Consider the following 20,925-nt stretch of genomic DNA (forward strand, 5'->3'; position numbering starts at 1 on the left):
CATGGGCCGTGTATCATTCTCGATTTCCTTACTCCCGTTAACTTATTGTTAAGTAATCCAGCCACCGAGAGGATATTTAGGGTTCACCTGTCGCAGGTGAAACCTGTATAATTTCTGTGCTATCTTGCTTCATATAATCTTGAAAGAAATAGAAAGGTTATATTTTTTTGAGGTGTTTCACTTTTAAGGCCTTCTGCCCTTTCAATAATATTTTTTTTTATTTTTTATTTAAGCATTTATTGTAAAACTTCCCCGATCAATTAAACTGCCATCCTGTCCTTACCATAGCCATTACCACGCTCCCGTCTCCTGCTAACATAACACACAGTGACTTATACATGCCATGAATATCTTCACGCCGCTGGCCCCTCAACCTCTCCACAAAGCCTGTGCCCTCAAAAAATGATGATGGTCCAACAAAATTCTGCCGCCGAGCTTTAATGTTTCAGTGCCCCCGCAGCAGCGCGGCGCAGTACCGCTACTGAGGCAGGGTACGGGCCCGCTCTTCTCCAGTGAGGCCAACCAGTGTACGGCGAGCCGGAGTCCTCCTCCCGGCCAAGGCTGATGTGCGGCGCACAACCTGTAACTGGCCCGCGACCTGCAAGTTCGCCGCAGCCGCGGCGTGCTTCAACTCCACTACTCCTCTCATAGTGCGGGCGAGCGGTATCTCAGGGTACTTGAGGGGTCCGAGCGGCCTCCTCTGGACACAAGCAGTGGCGGCCGGTCTGGCCGTCAAAGTCATCGGCAACTGATACACTTAATCAGCTACATGGACACTTAATATCAACATTACTACAATTTTTGGATTTTACTGCAATATCTGGTGGACTTAGAAAATTTTTCCTCAACTTTAAAAACTAAAATTTCCCTTCTGATTTCAACCTCTACAAGCACAAAGACATTACATCAATAGTAATCAAAGAATTATGAAACTGGATCCAATCATTTTAAGAAAATTTGTTGGTAAATATTTCTGCAATTAACTTCCATATCAACATCATAAATTGGACCTTATGTTGAAACAAAAGTTTATGTTCTTCTGTGTTACCCCTTGGAGGGACTTCTGGGGGGGGGGGGGAGGTCTGTACCGGGTGGTACACCTCCACGTCGCTAATTCAAACTTTGCGCCAGTTGAAACTCCCCTACTGGAGGAAGTCTGAACTTTATCTACTGTGTTAATTTTCAAGTTTTTGAGAAGATGTCCCTACTTGTAAATTTTGAAGTTTCTGAACGGTGTCGTTTTCAATGTATTTTTGTTTGCCTGTAGTAAGAAGTGTGGACATTCTCTTCCAGATGGCACTACTGAAGAAATACAATTATGCACCCTAGTGCGAAGTGAAAGAACTATGTTTTTGAAGAAATTTTGTGTTCATAAGTTTGTTCTTTGTTAAATTTCTTTCAGTTATTGTTTATGTTGGCAATATTACCCCTTCCTTCCGCCAGGTTTGAATTTAGCCAATCCCGAATTTCTTTAATTAATTTATGACCAATCAGGTGTATCTACTTCAACTTGGATATGTTGCTTAACCCTAGCCAATAAAATTCTTGTGGGAGGGTGTTCTCATTCCTGAAACACCTCGAACTTTCCGCGAGGGTTTATAAACTGCTTATTTTCGGGTCTCCGTGCCACTTCAGTAACATCTTCCAGTGTGTAAAGTATGTAGCAGGGGGCGGGAAGCGCCTCTTTCTTCGGGCAGCAGTTCATCCACAAGGTAATGGCCGTTTAATAACTCCTTTTCTTGCTAGCTCAGCAGTTTAACTCTCGGGGCAGGTCCGAAGCCTTTTACCATGTAACTTTCCCTTAAAATGTAAACACACTCGGAATCAATTCTATCTGTTTAAACTATAATCGGGATAGAGAGTGCTTAACCCTCTCGAGCTCCCACTCATATTGCTTTGAGGTGAACTTATTTTCTCAACCGTTTCTTCCATTCTAGCGTAATGTAAATTGTCTTCTCATATAAGTCACCTCTTTAGTATGGGATTAGCCCTTGCATTAACGGCCTAGTCCCTAGTAGGTTTTAAACAAAATGTATTAGGAGTGCAGCTTTGCCTCCTCTCAAGTTGGTATTTTAGAGGCCAGGTAATTAACCTGTTTCTTTACTTAATAGGCCTCAGTAGGTTGGGTATTTTACCCCTGTTTTCATGTCCTGGGAGGACAACTTGAAAGTGGAGTTTGGTGTGGCCTTTGATAGGCTGGAACTTAAGAGCGGGTTGCTCTTTCTAAAATTTTGTTTTCTGTGCGCCTCGAGGAGGCTTTACTGTGTAATCGGGAGCAAGTGCTCCTGGGCATGATTGGGGTCTTCCGCCCCTTTGTTGTATTCTGTATGTCGTAAGGTTGGGCTTATAGCTCAAGAATTGTGAGTCCGGGGCTCGAAGCCCAAATCCTGTGAATACTGTAATTGTACATTTGTTACCTTGCCACTCTGTACCTGCCATTCTTGTTATTTCTTGATTTTGCTAAGAAAATATAACCTTGTTAAATTTTATCTTAAATTTAATTTCGTATTTTGGGACCTGTTCACCCCCGCACCTTCCTTCACCTCTGCTGTTCCACAGATACCTCGGAACATTCACAATTGCACAAGCTGTATGCAAGGATAGTGATTTAGTCCTCAACACAATAACAACAAAGAAACCTACACCACCTGAAATCTTTCTGCTGTACAATATACAGGCAGGCAGGGCAAACAATATGGTACATTTATAAAGTAACATAGGGCTATTCTGCAGAAATCAAATGATGGATAGAGAAAGCAGAGTCAATCTTCATTAGCATATGGCAACTCTTATCCTGAAATGATCTCAGAATAAGGCTCAAAAAGAGAATAACAATGTGTTGGGTCCTCCCCAACCTACTAAATACTGTACAGCCATATATATTTCATTACCGAGAGTAAAGAGATTCCCAACCTTAAAGATGTGGATATAAAAGCAAGCAGTAAAAAATTTTTAAGTTATTTTCATGTTGCATGAACAGAGATAGGTTTTATGGTGATGACAGGATAAGAAATGACAAGAAGTGGAAAGGAATCAGCTGTTATCTTAATTAAGGTACAGCCCCAGCCAGCCTATTACTGATATGAAAATGGGGAACTACAAAACCCATCCTCAGGGCTGCCAACAGTGGAGTACAAACCCACGGATCTTTCGGATGGAGCATAACAAGGATAGGTTAAGTACCCCACACAATGAGCTGCCAACCACGGCTCATCAAGACAATTAAACTGAAGAGCCGAAATTCCATGAATCAAATTATGAGGACACCAGAAAGAACAGTCTGTTACAAGTAATATTTTGAGGAAGAAATTTAGGCAAAAGAGGACTTAGCAGCAGATGGACATCATGGATAAATATTTGAAGAAATGGGTTGGAGCTCTTCAACACATGACAAAAGGAAGATAGCCGTGCATGTAGCCCAAAACGGGTTAGGATAAGGTAGCAGTAACAGTGATGAAACCAGTCAACAGATCCCATGCAGTGGAGGGACTTTGAACAATAACAGCTGCTTTACATTACCTACCATAAAATTTTGAACTACATGAAGAAAATGTGAAAATAAATTCAAATATATTAGAAATTTCAATATAAATCTTTCCAAGACCTTCAAAATGTCTGATTTAAAATGGGGTGTTGTTCAATGAAATCTATTCAGCAGTTTCTTACAATATGCATTACCAGAAAAATGTCATCAAAATATTAGATTACCTCAAATGCATTCACCTGTGTTTCTCTTGGCTCTGCCAACTCTGATTTAGGTTCTTCTTTCAAATGCATCTCCTCTGATGTAATTTTATAATTTTCCTGTGGAAAAGTTAATATATTAGGCACTTTTTTCAGACATATCTGAAAATTTAGTTATATATGAGACGGCTTATGTATTCATAATTTCCTAGTAAATAAGTCAGTTTCAGTTTCAAATCTTGATTATCATTTCTCAGAAAATGTCCATGTCGAGAATCCTTAAAAACATGACAAACAGGAGACTTTCAGGAGTGGAGAAATATCCTGTTTGAATACTCAGAGATATTTTTGAAGAGAAGAACTATTATATAATATGAAACCTTCTAAAACAATACTGACAATCAGGAAAATGTACAGACAAACTTACAAATAATCTGCTCATAATAAACAAACCAATTCTGAATAATTAAAAACTTCAGAATTTATCACTGTTATCTTTCACATCCTGTACTGGAAAATATCCATATGTCTTTCTGTCTGTGAAATGCTCAGCCTGAAGGCAGGGAGGATGCTCAATAGCTCTACCATGAGCTGCCAAGGAGAGCTATGTATCACTGAGGAGGCAAACTAAGGAAATGAAGAGTGAGGTAGTTTTCCATTGCTTTCTTCTTCTAGCCAGACAGTGCTGTTACATTCCAGTCTCTCATGTTCACTGAAATATACACACAGCCCACCATATGAACATAAATTTCATACCCTTTCCTATACGATCTGGCAGTATTATTAATGGTGTTACTAGCATTGCTCAGTCACTTTTATATCATCAGAGTCAAGGGCGAGACTGAGACACAAAATACAAGTGACAATCTTGTTCTGGGCCAATACGGAAGTCATCAGGCAATACGCACACAGTATCTCACCAGAGGTAGATTAGGGCAGGCCACCTCATATGAAATTTGGAAAGAAAGTCATCAAGGTCAAAAGCCCTTAAATGACATGAACCATACAATCATTCCTATAGGTCATCTGAACCACAATGAACTACAATATCACAGAGGGGCTGCATACCTGACATCAGCACTCCTTGTGAAGACAAGAGAACATATGTTTAGCTGACAGGGATATTGCAATTTGCTTTATTTCACACTGCACAGATAGGTCTTTTGGTGATGAAAGGATGGGAAAGGTCTAGGAGTGGAAAGGAAGTGACCTTGGCCTTAATTAAGGTACAGCCCCAGCATTTGACTGGCAAGAAAACACGAAACTGCAGAAAACCATCTTCAGGGCTGCCGGCAGCGGGGTTCAAACCCACGAATGGAAGCTCACAGTGGCACGACCCTAACTGTACAGCAAAGTGCTCAATACAGGGATATTGTGAATGGTGACTGGATTTCATATGCATTAAGAACCAAAAGAGTATTATTATTATTATTATTATTTATTTTCCTTAAATTGTACTGTACATGTACAATTTAGGGATGGTAGATGGAGAAAGGGCAAGCCCCACATACACGGAAGTGCCTCCGTCTCCACATGTGTACATAAACTCTACTGAATATTTACATACAAACTTATGTAGACAATTTTAAATTTACATATTTATACTACAAACACTGTACCCTTAGAATAATAATTATCTTGATTTATCCTGGAAATATTAGAGTAAGAACACTCGGCCATTTATACTCTCACCCAGACTCCTGTATACACACTCATTCACAACCACTCCCACATGCGCACACATACACATTCGCCCACATACACCTGTACTTGCACCCATCCTTCTTGCAATTCTAATTTATACAAGTTATATACATCACATATGGGTTTCTATTTACATATACATTTTCTTTACTTCGCGGAGGAAATGAGGAAGAGTAGCTTTACCTCAGATGGTATAAGGTTCCAGGTACGAGCAGCCCTTGAGTAAAACCCATTTAAGTATGAGGTTGTTCTAGCGAAGGGAGGGACAAGAGAAACTGCTTGGCCTCTTTTAACAGAGCGGTAATTGAGCTGCAGGCGGTGGAAAGGGGAGAGGTGTGTGTTGTCTGTCAGGGATTTCCTAAGGAAGGCTACATCTATTTGTGTACATAACGAGTTCACTGGTGGCAATGACATGGCTGTGTTTAAGGGGATGTGTTTGTTAATTAAACGTTCTGCTCGTCGCTGGATACCCTCTAGTTTCCTCATATTTTCCGTTGTCGTTGGATGCCAGGAAGGAAGGCCATATAATAGTATGGGCCGCACAAGGGAAATATAAGCCGTTCGTAGGGCTTTACTTCTTCCTCCCAAGAGACATCTACGGACGAAACCCAGCGCTCTGTATGCCTTACACCTCACTTCCTCCACATGTTTATTCCATTTCAGATTGTCCGTAATGTGAATACCGAGCAGTCTGATGGAGTTAGAAGTCGGCAGTTGGATTCCACATAGAGTAGGTTGGTTCTGGAGTGGTTGTTTAGCTCTGCTTAGTCTTATATATTTACACTTCTTAATATTAAATACATTCCATTTACCTCACACCACAGAGCTACACTATCCAGATCCGATTGGAATTTTATAATATCATCACTGTTTTTCATGACTCTGTAAATGACTGTGTCATCGGCATACTGCGCCATAGTCGAATTTACACAATCCGGTAAGTCGAGAGCATAAATCGTTTACAGGAGGGGCTCTATCACACTGCCTTGAATTACTCCAGAAGTAATTGATGTTTGGTCTGATTTGGCTCCTCCGTACACAACACACTGCGTTCGACCCACCAAAAATGACCTCAACCATGACAGCAGTTAGATTGTTGTCTCAAGAATGCCAGCCCTATGTTCAAGGTGTGGCTGCAATAACCAGTGTACCATAACTAACGCAAGAATACAATTTAACTAAGTACAGTCGACCCTCCCTTCTGCGGACACTGTCGGTTCCGAGAAAAAATGTCCATTACGAGAGCTGTCCGCTAAAACAAGTTTGTAAAAATAATCGAACATTTTAACGGCAAGGAACATCCGCCTTAAATATAAGCATACATATCTTTATTTTTAATATTATAAGTCATTTCTGTGTTAGTATTTCATAGTGAGCTATTACATCATTTACAAACATTACAGCTTCATGAAGTAATCCCTTGTTACTCATGTTTAACAGAATAATGGAATGCCACAGTATTTCTGTCTCACTAATTAGTGCCTGTACAGTCATTTTCTTCTCAAGTTGACTACCTGAGCTCGAATTTATCAGCGACAATCTGAGTTATGTATAGAATGATGCAAGAAGGGAAGAAAATCCCCAGGTAACTTGAGGATCAACAGTCTCTGGCAGCATTTCTGGGCAACAGGAATTCTCCGAATAGGCCTATACACCACTAGAACTGCATTCCAATGTACCTTCTCTCCCCTTGCACTCGAAAGAGTACAAACATTCAAAAGGTACTTCCTTATGTCTGAAGAATGGTTTTAAAAGAAAAGACACATGTGTTCCGGCATAATAAATCGTCCTGCAACGTGTAAAGTGTCCGCTTAAGTCAAGTGGACGGGACAAATGGCGATGTCCGCTGTCCGGAGTTCGAGGTGTCCGCTGAATAACGGTGTCCATTAGTGCAGGTTGGACTGTATTACTGAATTATAACTGACATTGCTATTGTAATTCCTCTTCATAATTAAACCCATTTTAATGTTTACACAGACAAAGTACCGTGAGACAAAGTAATTACTTGATTACGTTTCTCATTTCCTTTTTAAAGACCAAGGAATTAACTCAATAATGGGTTGTGAGCATGAAAAGAGAGCAATAGAAAGCCACCCAACAGAGTCACTTATGTTCTGTGCACTTTGAAGATAAGTGCACGTATCAAATGATGAGCGGCGATTACTGCCCAACACTGTTCTAACCACACTTTATTATCCGTCATATTTGCAAACAAAGAAATTAAAGTGCCCACTGCCAATAAAACATAACCAAGGAAACCCACCAGAGGCAATTAAATGAGGAACATCCTGTTAAAATTATAGTGTATAAAGTGGGGATCATTAAATAATTTCACGTTATTTTTACCTAATCATTTGCTACTCTTATTTATCATGCAATATACAAGTGTAGTGATTCACAAATACGTTGCACTAGTTTCGACAACAACTCTGTGTCATCTTCAGCCAGTGATATGAAAGGTACAAGTTTCAAATTCCTAAAATCAATATAAAAACACAAAACAAGTAAAGAACAATAGCTAATGTTAAGTTGGTAGCACAAAAACATGAATTATGAGTGAGGTGCATTAGAGATAAGGATACTGCGACTTATGCTGTTCTCTTGGGGAGCCTCCTTGTAATCTGGAATATATTTCTTCTATATCAAGATTGCCAGAAGGGTCACCTGATGTTGCAGTTTACTAATAACAAAAGAAGGAGTGCGAGAGAAACACTTGTGAAAGAGACCACGATGGAAGAAGTAAAGGCGTCAGAAATGATACTCATTTAATTAGTTCAAGAAGAAGTTTCAGGAGAGAAGGGACTTCCAGCTGGAAGTTACTTTGCACATTCAAAGATTATGAAGGAAATTTGTGAGAAAAAACAACTATCATTGAAAGGGAAGATAGTGAGAACTTCAGATGCCCAATGGTACTACTGAGTAAACATCGCCCGGTGCAACTTCTAATTCATGAGGAACATGTTACAATGTTACAGGTTGGCACTTGCATGTTACTGTTGCACCTGCAAGAAAGATTTTCGGTTATACGAGGAGGAAGGAGAAGCCAGGCCATGCTGTCAAGATGTGCGAGATGTAAACGGCACGAAGCTAAGAAGGCTGATGCTCATCCTGGAACTCTATCTGAAGACAGAATAAAAAAATGCTTTGTTATTTGAGGTGACAGGTGGAGACCTAGCTGGATTATTGATACTAAAAGTACGAACAAAGGGATGGATAATGCTCTTTACATTTGCCATCTATAGGGCAGTGCACTTGGAACTGGTCAGCAGTTCTATAATGAAAGGAATTTTACTTTTTTGACGGTCCATCGATTCATTAGAAAGATGAAAAGTTGTCTACAATTACAATGGAACAAATTTCACTGGTACAGATAATTTGTTTTGAACTGACGATATAAACCACACAGAAAGTGTGTCTACAATGCAGTGAATAAAGTAGGGGATTAACCTTCCCACAGCACGCTGGTGGGGTTGTTGGTGGCAACATCTGATTCAGGTACCGCTAGTAAAGAAAATTTTCAGATATATCCTCGGGAGAGCTTCAATGTGTTACGAAAAGATGACGACCCTACTGCGTGAGTGTGAAGCCACGGTTAATTCCCATCCTATTATCTACTTGCCTGAGAAGCCTGAAGATCTCAACCAACTTTCACCTTTAAGTTTTTTGCAGGACGATGTCTGCATGGGAAGGCTAGATTTAGATCAACTGGATTCTGTGAACTTACAAGGAGACTTTGATTTCTACTACAGTTGCAGCAAGATTTTGAGAAGAGCACCTAAATCAGTTGGTCCAGAGGCAGAATAAGATGTCTACAAACACTGGAGAAGTGGATGTGGTGCTGGTAGGAGCTGAAGGGAAGAATTGGATCGACTGGCCTTTAGTACGGGTGCTGGAGGTGTATCATGGAAAAGAGTTGAAAGAGTTGTGAGGTTGAAAACATTGTCAGGTATGGTGACTAGTACACATCAGTGACTTCTGAAAGTGCAAAGGAGGATGCTGATGACTGCCCCAGTAGCATTAACTCCCATGAACAGTCCGACTCATCAGATTCCTCAAAGTAGTAACCAGGAGTGGTTGGCAAGTGGAACTGCCTAATAAATTAAGTTTTTGAATTTCTTTAGTGTTTAACATCTTAGTTTTACAGATTCTTCTGAAATAACACGATAGATAGTTTGATGCTGATAGTGCTTCAAAACCGAGGAGGATTTGAAGAACAATATGTTGTAATTTTCCTTTCACCTTGGAATTACTATCAGTGAGTTTATGCACCATGAGTGTGTATTCCTTGATATTATAAGAGCATGTCTACAGTTTCATGTGGATACAAAAACTGATTAAATCTAATTGACTTACAATAAATGGGAAGTTCCTTTCAAGTAGAAAGAATGTTTCTCAACGACTATGTGCTCTAGAAATTAAGACTGTAAGACATTCTGTTAAAGATGTCTCCCTTATTAATCCTCCTATCAAAATAGTGTACATGAAAATAAAGTTTCAGAAAATGGCTTTCCAGTAAGGTTGGCTTCAAATAATGTTGGCCATGTACATTTTATTGGAGAGTAAAATCACTGTTTCAGTCTTCCTATAAACCCCTAGTCAATTCATGGATGTTGAAATTGAATCTAAAAACTATCCTCGGATAAGAGGCTTCAAAATATGGGTTCAAATATACATTCTGTAGTTTTTCAGCTACAACAACTCAAAAACAAAAAAGACAGACAAAACTCCAAAGCTAAAAATTATGTAGGTATCATTATTACACCTGAAATGGATAATTATAATAAAATATTGCCAAGATAATCAATGTATAGATACATAGTCATTACAATTTTATTTAAATAGATTCCAGTCATTACTATGATATAGAATAATGCAGCTTTTCATGTCACTTTATCCTGTCCTACCAGCTTCTTCTGTAACTAGTGCAGTGTTATCCCCAGAAATTTTGTCAGCCGTCTATCAGTAATGAGTGGCCAAGCAAGGAATACTGCATACGAAAATGGACATGAAAAAATTTATATTTTCCTCACGGCATTCATATTGCCAGACAAGTAACATTAACTGCAAAATTGAACAAATTTTGTATTATTATCATGAATGAACAACAGAGTATTTCAAACTTCTAGTATTCTACTGCTCGTTCATAATCAGTCAATAGCGGGGATTACCATTCCATTGCTATGGAATGACACACAGGTTTATGATGTGTTCCAGAAGCACTAAACATTTAAACCCCAAAGCAATTGATGTAATTATGCTAAAAATAATGATTAGTCATTTAATTAAACAGCTTTACAGTATGCAATTAACGCATATCTAGGTTATGTTAGAAGGGTGGTCTGTAAACATGGCAGGGCAGTGTGCCCATTGAATAGTCTTAGGGACTAAAATAACATTAATAAGGTTGTTACAAAATTCATTCAGTTGATGCATATTTCACAGAATATTAATACAGCTGCTGGAGTACCTACAGCCCCACAATCAAGTCAGGTGATAACAGTGTTGTAATATCATGGTGGGAAAAGTGGTCAGCAATTTTGCCATTAACTGGTTTTTAAATGCAGTATAAAGTGACTTTTCATTTCAGTGGAATACTTAACATTCCCATTATCCACATGAACCCTGTAAATTCCTCACCCTAACAGGGAATAAGAATAGCACTCCTTTAGATTTATCTATTTGTGCAATCTCAAGAGCATTGTGACGGTTATGTCATACCTTGAAGCACTGCAGTTGTACTTATTATAATTCAGGTAATCTCAAAGATCCAACAAGTTTGTGCTCCATCTTACTGATGAATAGAATTTGTATTGCTACCTAGATGAGTAACTCTCAGCCGCTGGAATGGACTCAGTACTGAGAATGACCTCATGGTGTTTACATATCCTTCTAGGTTGCATCACTTTTTTTGTTGTGGCGACATATATAAGGCATTCCTTAAGTACCACTAATGAGTACTTACAATTGCAGGCACACTCATTTCACAATCTGCCCCTACTGCTCCACCCAGAAGTGCCGTCAGCATTACCAACAAGCGTGACCATCCTGAGGAAGCCATTGATTGTTCAAGTAGAGAAGTATAAATAATGAACATACCCACTCCCGTAGCTTTCTACAATTTCTTTCTTAGTGGCCTGCAAAACTTTTAGCTGTTCTACTTGTTTTTCATTAATATAATTCACAAAAACTCAACAGAATTGTTCATAGTAAAGTTAATGTAGCTCTGACCTTAGAGATGGCTATACAAACTTTACAATCAGGAAATAAACAAATTCATAAATAAATTATTGATATCAATAAAAATACCTAAATATAAATTAAGTGGAAGGAGAGGGAACACAGCACGAGAAATTGTACAAAAACAACCAAAGACTTTAAAAAATCACAAAAAATTCCCTCCATGACCATATACTGTAGGCCCTTTATATAATTAATTGAAAAATCCAATTACCAAAGTTGACAATCAATGCTATAAAATATTTTCAATCAGGAGATAAGATGAGTAAAAATGAATAATTAGCAAACTTCCCATATACCTGTCAATATAAATATGATGTTGCCAAAGAGGATAATACAGAATGATCAATACTGCAACAATGGACTCCACCCTCCCAAGATTTTAGGCAAAAAGGATCCAGCCAGTAACAATCAGTAATTTTGTCGTGAACAGTAACCTAAATACCACTATAGTAGTTTTACTAAATGAAGAACATGGCCCTAGCAATGATAGGATTCCAAATCAGCACGAAGTTTCAGGTACTGATATTTCAAATTCACTGGGAATCTTACTAGGGTTCCGTAGGTAAGATGAAGGTGCTCATTATCTAAAGAATAGGGCCTGCCCAGTTAATTTATACTGATAATTAGTTATGTAACCAATCATTTACTATCCATGGGGAAAAGTAATTCATACAAGGTTCCAATGTCAACATCTATCCACTATTTCATATAACAAGGAATGACATCCAGCATGCCAACACCACTCAGCTGATGGCCATTGACCATGACAACATACAACATACCTAGCAGACTACGACCTGGATATGTCATGCTATGAAAGAACACAATAAATCATCTGACAAAGTACCTTTTAAAAGTTGGAGATAATTCCAGATGAAATACTTTGTAACTTATAGCTTTGAAAATGTTTTGAATATCAATTATGTTCTGATCACTATAAAGTAATCGGCAATGATACTTACGAGGGATGTACCCACCGTGCCTTCAAGCCAGACAGGTTCTTCCTTTATCTCTACTTTCTGCTCCATTTAACACAGCAACATAAGTCTTTATATGAAAATGAGCCAAAAATTACTTCCAGTGACTTCTACTGAAATAGAAAATGTACCAGAAATATATATTATTATTTTTATGATAATCATTAGGGTCATAGTTTATTGACCAATGAAGTAATTTACATAGAAATCTGCATATATATAAAGTAGAATATTATAGTGAATCACAGGTACAGTAGCTAGGTTGTAATATTTCTTCAAGGAATTTATTGATCCTACGGTACGCTTTGAATCTTCAGCCTCTCAGCCGACTGACGTTGACAACGAGAAAAAGGATATCTATAATCCAACCATCCCTTTCTTTCTTGAGACGTATAACCTTAAAAAAATTACGGTGACTGGACTTTTCTTTGGCGCGAGGGGAACAATTCCCAAATCTTTCGTCACATGGCGACAAAAATATAAACCAGTGAGAAGCCTACAAGATGAGATAGTCGTCTCAATCATCAAATACTCCGTTTTGATTCTTCGTCACCATTTATATGGAGTTCATGCCATTTAACATGGTTAATTGTAACCTATCATTTTTTTAAACATTAATCCTTTTTATCTTCCCTCATAATTGTTATTGTGTATTATTCTGTGTCTTATGGCAAATCTAGGTTGTCCTGGATCCGACTAAATAAATAAATAAATAAATAAATAAATAAATAAATAAATAAATAAATATGCCACTCACAATTTTTTTGGAGCTACTTGCTTCCATTTTATGTCATTACTATCACTGTTTCCTTTCTTATTTTTTTGTTTAATGGGTAATTTGTATTATTATCAAGACAATCTGTTATTAACCTGGCACTGGTGGGTGGTGAGGGATTCCCTCAACACTTTATTTTGTCACACTGCACAATTATTTTGCACCCATGTCTCGTGTTCTAAGCATTCCAAGTTCACTATCTTCTGCATCAGTCTGTGACTGTTGCATGTTGGTGAAGGTTTGCTACTTTCGTTTGTGTGTGTTGTTGTCATCCTTGCAGTTCAGTGAGATTTTCCCGCACCTTTCGCTTTGTTACATTAGTATTTGTGCCTTTGTTGAATACTGTAAATATATTGACCCTATTTGAAAATATCAAAGTATCATTGTCGAGAATGCACAGACACTGTTATAATGGCAGGATCAAATGGAAAATGTGATGAACAAGATTGAAGAAGCAGGTGATGATTTAGACTATATAATTGACATTTGCTATTATAAAGTTGAACAAATTAAACAAAGTTTTCTGGAATTGAAATGAAACCTGTTGTTACAAACTCAGACCTAGTAGTACAAAACAACTATATACACAAGGAAAGATGGAGGAACCAAATGGAGTACACACTGTAGATCACAACACATAATACTACGCATAGGAATCTTGTGAGACATCTACCAAGTGCCAGAGGAAAAGCACGAAATGTAAATTCTACAATGGGAGCACAGCATTTATTTTTCCCTGCAGACACTACAAAGCTAATTGTGCATTATACCAATCTCAAATTGGCAGAGATGCGTGAAAGAATCACCCATGAAAGAGACGCCCATTAAACTGATTAAACAATGTAGAATACCCTACATTTCTAACTAAAATAGTGTAAAATTACAATAATCCTTATGAAAATAAATACTGAAAGCTTTAATTAACCAATTAAATCTAAAACTGCACTATAAAGCTTATAATTTTCATTCATTTCATGCACGAGAGAGATCTTACCATGTGCCCACTTCTGTCCCTACTAGCCTCATCCTCTGTGCCGGGATAAGTAATGAAATTATATACTAGGCAAATAAATTCCATGTAAGGCTTTTGAGTCATTCTGAATCTCGAATAACACTGCTCTTACAATTTCCTTGCATTCAGCTAATGCTTCTCCTTATCATGTCAGGCCTTCTTTTCTTTGGGGGCTGTGATTAATATGTATTTGTCTTCCCTCTGTTGTATCCTATCTCCTTGAGTTTGTGTGTGTGAATTGCCTTTTGTTTATTGGAAATAGATTGTTAATTGAGATTGATGTGCCTGTGATAGGGAGCACAAATTTATTTCCTTAAATATGGGATATGTGGGAATTTTTTCATGATTTAGACTTTGTGAGCTTCTCTTGGTGATATTATTCAATTATGACTATTTTTCTTCTAAATGACATAATTTATTTTGTACCAGGAATGCTGGTCCAAGTCAGAGTCCCCGTCAATTGAACTCTAACTACGTGCCGTGCGCTAGCTCACAGCGGGCTACAGCAGCAAGTAGAGTGCGACGTGGAACATGTGATGTCACATCCCTCCTTATCTTGTCACAGCTGGATTACGTCAGCCGGTACAACATTCGAAATGTTCTATTGCTAATAACTTTTTTGCGGTTTAAGATAAAATTAATAGCACATCAACATCGTGTTAAAAAATGTTATGTCCCCAGCTTCACCAAGTTTGAAGAGAATTCGCCCAGAATCGAGGGAGATATTCAACAGAATACAATAACATAAATTCCCAAGATTCTTGTATAAAAGGAGAGCCACTTAGCAGATCAAAGTCAGTCTAGTCCCACAGTCGAGACCGGACGGTCGGTTGGTCACAAAAGTACGGTTTTGCCGAATGACAAGTGTTTGATGCAGTTCTTCATACTTAGAAAACTTTAACTCCACGGTGACATAACCTGGACTTATAAATTTTCAGTGCCGTCCATTCGTGAGTGATAAAACTTTTTAATGTGAACCTGAACACTGTAATTTAACTTGGGTTCATCTCCAAGTGATTAATCACTTCTTTAATTCAAGTTACATGTTTCTGGAACTTGAATTATTTTCTACCCAAGGCTTATGTTTCAAATTGATCATAATATTTCTTCGAATGACAGACTTTGAACAGTGCATTAAGACCTACATTTTCATACAGTGATTGAAATATTTTGACAAAGTATAACATTTCTTGAATGATAGACGATTGAGATAATACTTTGAATGCTTCGCTGAACTTGTATTTATGCAAAGTGGACGTTATTTCTCACATATTTTCTAATCATTCTCTAGGTTCTTGGCTATGAACAGTATATTTGAACTTGTGCTTCTGTACACAGTATTCAATTTTCATGTCATCAAACCAACGACAGACTCAACTCCATTTGTGTTATGATATTATTTGTGATTAACTAAAGTGAACAAGACTAATATCACAGGATGAATATTTTGTTGCTAATTAATTGAACTGATTATCTTCACATTTTTAATTACTGGATAAACTTATGAACAATCACCGAGTGATAAAACTTTATTTTGCCAAGTATTGCGTTATATGTATTACTTCCTATGTCGATTCTAGTGACGTTCGACAGTGCAAAGTTATACAATCATACAATTTTTGAGTGGCTATTCTGTGTTACGAGTTCGATTCTATTTGATATCCGACTCATTCTACTAAGATTTCCAGAAACAATGTTACGTTGCGTGTTCAATTTTAGTGGCATTTTAACGCATTCAGTTTCTTTTAAGTGGTTGATCTCAGAACATGCGTTGGACTTAATTAACATTCTGTGAAGTGAAATGTATTAGTTAATTCTCTGAGTGCTGTAACTTTATTAGAATGAAGAATCTAGAACAAAATAAAAATGAAAGGGGATTTAAATATTAAAATATTCATGAAATGAAATATAAATGCTCAATCGTCGGACTATGTACTCACACTTAGTTCTTACCTGATCACTTACACATACAATATTTGATGGGCGCCAACTAAAACTCCATGCAGCAATAATAGAATGAGAGTCTAGAATATTTCTAGATTTTCGGGTAATAAGCTTACTGTGACAGCATAACCTATAGGTTCCGGGGAAGGGAAGACTCTCATGTGTTTTCCACAACAAAATATATTCTATAAATTTTGGCTTTAAATAGCAAGATTTGTTGTGATAAAATAGATGAGAATATAAAATTATGACATTGCAACTGAAAGAAACTAGGCATTGAATTTGAAATCCTCTTGACCGGACATTTAAAAGTTGTACAAGAAATTTATCCCTCACTGGTTCACATAATAGTACCTTCAACAATATGAGTGTAATTACGACGTATTCCTTTGAACTGGTATCCTCTAAGTATCTCAAGCCTAATTTGGTGATGTATCCTCTTTGTTTCAATGACGAGATATAGTATGGCTTGAATATTACAAGTAATTCACTAATGACTGTCAGTATGAATTGCGATGACTCAATATTCAGCTGTCACCACACTGACACAAAAACTTGACTATAGATACATGAAAAACTCTGAGCACTTAATTCATACGGTGACTGACGACTTAGTACCCACGTGACTGCTGCTTCTCCATCTCGCTGAATGACCAACTGTGGCCTTACTCTCCATATGACTATCCACTGACCAAAGCTCCATCCATCTCATTGACCGACCAACTGATCTCTCCTCCCAAAAGACTTGACCGACTGAGGCCTCATCTTCCAAATGACTCCTAATTACTCACTCTTTAGAAGACTGGTGTCTGTGTATATAGACACAAGTTAACACCCACACGTCATCTCTCAAAGATGATATGATGTCACCCCCTCCCGACTCAAAGTGTCGCAGGATGTGGTGAAACAGCCTAAGGCGATCTAGGTGTTCCCTAAATATGATCTCATCATTAAAAAGCATACAACAGAGCGATAACTCGGAAGTTATGCCAGCAGTCCCACACCATTTTTTGCAATGTCAACAGCTATTTCACACAATACATCCCATCTGACATTATGCCGCAACTCTCACCCTACATGCCCATAATGTCAATCTACACAAGCATATATACACAACAAACCACTACAATCAAGCAAGCGCCAACCAATTACTACAATACGAAATCGAATCAATCAAAAATAATAGTTACAATACAGATAAAATAATAATACAAATAATACAGATGCAATAATAATAATAATAATAATAATAATAATAATAATAATAATAATACAGAAACAATCTTGTAACGGTATTTGAACCATTGCAGTGAACAATCTATAAGTGTTGCAAATCATTCTGAGGCCATTTCTACAATCATTTTCATCTGTGCAGAAGCTGTTTGTATAACTCAAACACGTTCAGGACGTGAGTGGAGAATATATAAACTTATCCACTGCTCATATCACGTGAACTTCTAGATCATCCAGAATTTCCAGATCTTCCAGACCATCTAGACCTCCATCAGAAGACATCCCTGAGTTGAATGAGAAGAGCAGCTGGAGCACAACGAACTTTGCCAGCCCAGGGTCAAGAGAAGGTGTATCCAGTAAATCTTCTGTACAGAGGTGATGTGAAATCATAACTATTTTGCTGTTAATAAATTCATCAGCCTCCCCTGCGAACCATGTGACCTTGACGTGGCGGGGAGGCTTGCGTGTCCCAATGAAGCAGATAGCCGAGCCGCAGGTGCAACCATATCGGATGGGTATCTGTTGAGAGACCAGACTAAGGAATGGTTCATCGAAAGGGGGGTGGCAGCCTTTCGGAAGTTGCAAGGGCGGCAGTCTGGATGATTGACTGATATGGCCTTGTAATAATACTCAACATGGCTTAGGTGTGTTGAAACTGCTACACGGCTGAAAGCAACGGGAAACTACAGCCGTAACTAACTCCCGAGGACATGCAGCTCTCTCGGTATGAATGATGTACTGATGATGGCTTCCTCCCGGGTAAAATATTCTGGAGGTAAACTAGTCCCCCGTTCGGATCTCCGGGTGGGGACTACACGAGAGGGGGCGATAATCAGGAAGATGAATACTGACATTCTGCGAGTCGGAGCGTGGAATGTTAGAAGTTTGAATCGTTGTGGTAGGTTAGAGAATCTGAAAATGGAGATGGATAGACTAAAGTAGTTGGTATAAGTGAAGTACGTTGGCAGGAAGAACAGGATTTTTCGTCAGGCGACTACCGAATTATCAACACGAAATCAAACAGGGGAAATGCAGGAGTTGGTTTAATAATGAATAAGAAAAGAGGGCAGCGGGTAAGCTACTACAACCAGCATAGCGAAAGAATTATTGTCGTCAAGATAGACACCAAACCAATGCCCACCACAATAGTGCAGGTCTATATGCCTACTAGTTCAGCGGATGATGAGGAAATCGAAAGAATATATGAAGAGATAGAAGATTTCATACAACATGTAAAAGGTGATGAGAATCTAATTGTAATGGGAGACTGGAATGCAGTGGTAGGCCAAGGAAGAGAGGATGATACACAAGGAGAATTTGGATTGGGACAAAGGATCGAAAGAGGAACTCGGCTGGTTGAATTCTGTACTGATCATAATTTAGTCCTTGCCAATACTTGGTTCAAACACCACAAACGATGGCTGTATAAGTGGACGAGACCTGGAAGGTATGAAATAAGACTTCATTATGATTAGGCAGAGATTCAGAAACCAGGTGTTGGACTGCAAAACCTTCCCAGGAGCGGACGTGGACTCTGACCTCAACTTGTTGGTCATGAAATGCCATCTGAAGTTCAAGAAATTGAAGAAAGGAAAGAATGCAAATAGATGGGATCTAGACAAATTGAAAGAAAAGAGTGTGAGGGATTGTTTCAAGGAACATGTTGCACAAGGACTAAATGAAAAGGCTGAAGGAAACACTATAGAGGAAGAGTGGAGAGTCATGAAAAATGAAGTCAGTAGGGCTGCTGAAGAGATGTTAGGAAGGAAGATAAGATCAACTAAGAATCAGTGGATAAATCAGGAAATACTAGACCTGATTGATGAATGAAGAAAATACAAGCATGCTAGAAATGAAGAGGGCAGAAAAGAATATAGGCGATTAAAGACTCAAGAGGATAGAAAGTGCAAGGTAGCCAAGGAAGAATGGCTGAAGGAGAAGTGCAAGGATGTCGAAGGCTGTATGGTCCTGGGAAAGGTAGATGCTGCATACAGAAAAATCAAGGAAACCTTTGGAGAAAGGAAATCTAGGTGTATGAATATTAAGAGCTCAGATGGAAAGCCACTTCTAGGGAAAGAAGAAAAAGCAGAAAGATGGCAAGAACATATCCAACAGTTGTATCAAGGTAAAGATGTAGACAATTTGGTTCTGGAACCAGAAGAGGCTGTTGATGCTGATGAAATGGGAGACGCAATTTTGAGGTCAGAGTTTGATAAAGCTCTGAGAGACTTAAATAAGAACAAGGCACCTGGAATTGATGATATTCCCTCTGAATTACAAACTGCCTTATGAGAAAGCAGCATGGCAAGGTTAATCCATTTAGTATGTAAGATGTATGAGACAGGAGAAGTCCCATCCGATTTTCGGCAGAATGTTGTTATACCTATTCCCAAGAAAGCCGGTGCTGACAGGTGTGAAAACTACTGCACCATTAGTTTAGTATCTCATGCCTGCAAAATTTTAACACGTATTATTTACAGAAGAATGGAGAAACAAGTTGAAGCTGAGTTGGTAGAAGATCAATTTGGCTTCAGAAGAAATATAGGAACACATGAAGCAATCCTGACTTTACGTCTGATCTTAGAGGATCGAATCAAGAAGGACAAGCCCACATACATGGCATTCGTAGATCTAGAAAAGGCATTCGATAATGTTGATTGGACCAAGCTATTTACGATTCTGAAGATGATAGGGATTAGATACCGAGAACGAAGAATTATCTACAATCTGTATAAAAATCAGTCTGCAGTTATAAGAATCAAGGGCTTTGACAAAGAAGCAGAAATCCAGAAAGGAGTGAGGCAAGGTTGCAGTTTGTCCCCCTCCTTTTCAATGTTTACATAGAACAGGCAGTAAAGGAAATCAAAGAGGAATTTGGAAAGGGAATCACAATCCAAGGAGCGGAAATCAAAACCTTGAGATTTGCCGATGATATTGTTATTTTATATGAGACTGCAGAAGATCTCGAGAAGCTACTGAATGGTATGGACGAAGTCTTGGTTAAGGAGTACAAGATGAAAATAAATAAGTCCAAAACAAAAGTAATGGAGTGCAGTCGAACGAAGGCAGGTGATGCAGGGATTAGGAAATGAAGTTTTAAAGGAAGTAGATGAATATTGTTACTTGGGGAGTAAAATAACTAACGATGGCAGAAGTAAGGAGGACATAATATGCAGACTAGCACAAGCTAGGAAGAGCTTTCTCAAGAAAAAATTTGCTCAGTTCAAACATGGACGGTAAGTAGCTCGGAAAGAAAGAGAATAGAAGCTTTTGAAATGTGGTGTTACAGAAGAATGCTGAAGGTGAGATGGATAGATCGAATCACGAAAGAAGAGGTACTAAATCGAATTGGTGAG

The 20,925-nt window shown here is 38.3% G+C and overlaps 1 protein-coding gene across 5 annotated transcripts in view; it reads right to left on the reverse strand.

The window, feature by feature from the left end:
- Positions 1-20,925, reverse strand: part of LOC136884904 (uncharacterized) — a 293,707-nt gene that overhangs the window by 120,229 nt on the left and 152,553 nt on the right. For 3 of the 5 annotated variants that reach the window (XM_068229990.1, XM_067157207.2, XM_068229992.1), the window contains 2 exons: positions 12,591-12,718; positions 3,709-3,804 (listed from right to left, as the gene is read on the reverse strand). Coding sequence is in view for 1 of the 5 variants with exons in the window: in XM_067157207.2 (XP_067013308.2) it covers positions 3,709-3,804; positions 12,591-12,656 (162 nt within the window). In the remaining 4 variants the exon portion in view is untranslated. The remainder of the gene's footprint in view (positions 1-3,708; positions 3,805-12,590; positions 12,719-20,925) is intronic. The other 2 variants (XM_068229991.1, XM_068229993.1) reach the window with 2 other exon arrangements.

Source organism: Anabrus simplex, chromosome 13 (genome assembly GCF_040414725.1).
Source record: "Anabrus simplex isolate iqAnaSimp1 chromosome 13, ASM4041472v1, whole genome shotgun sequence".
Lineage (NCBI taxonomy): Eukaryota > Metazoa > Arthropoda > Insecta > Orthoptera > Tettigoniidae > Anabrus > Anabrus simplex.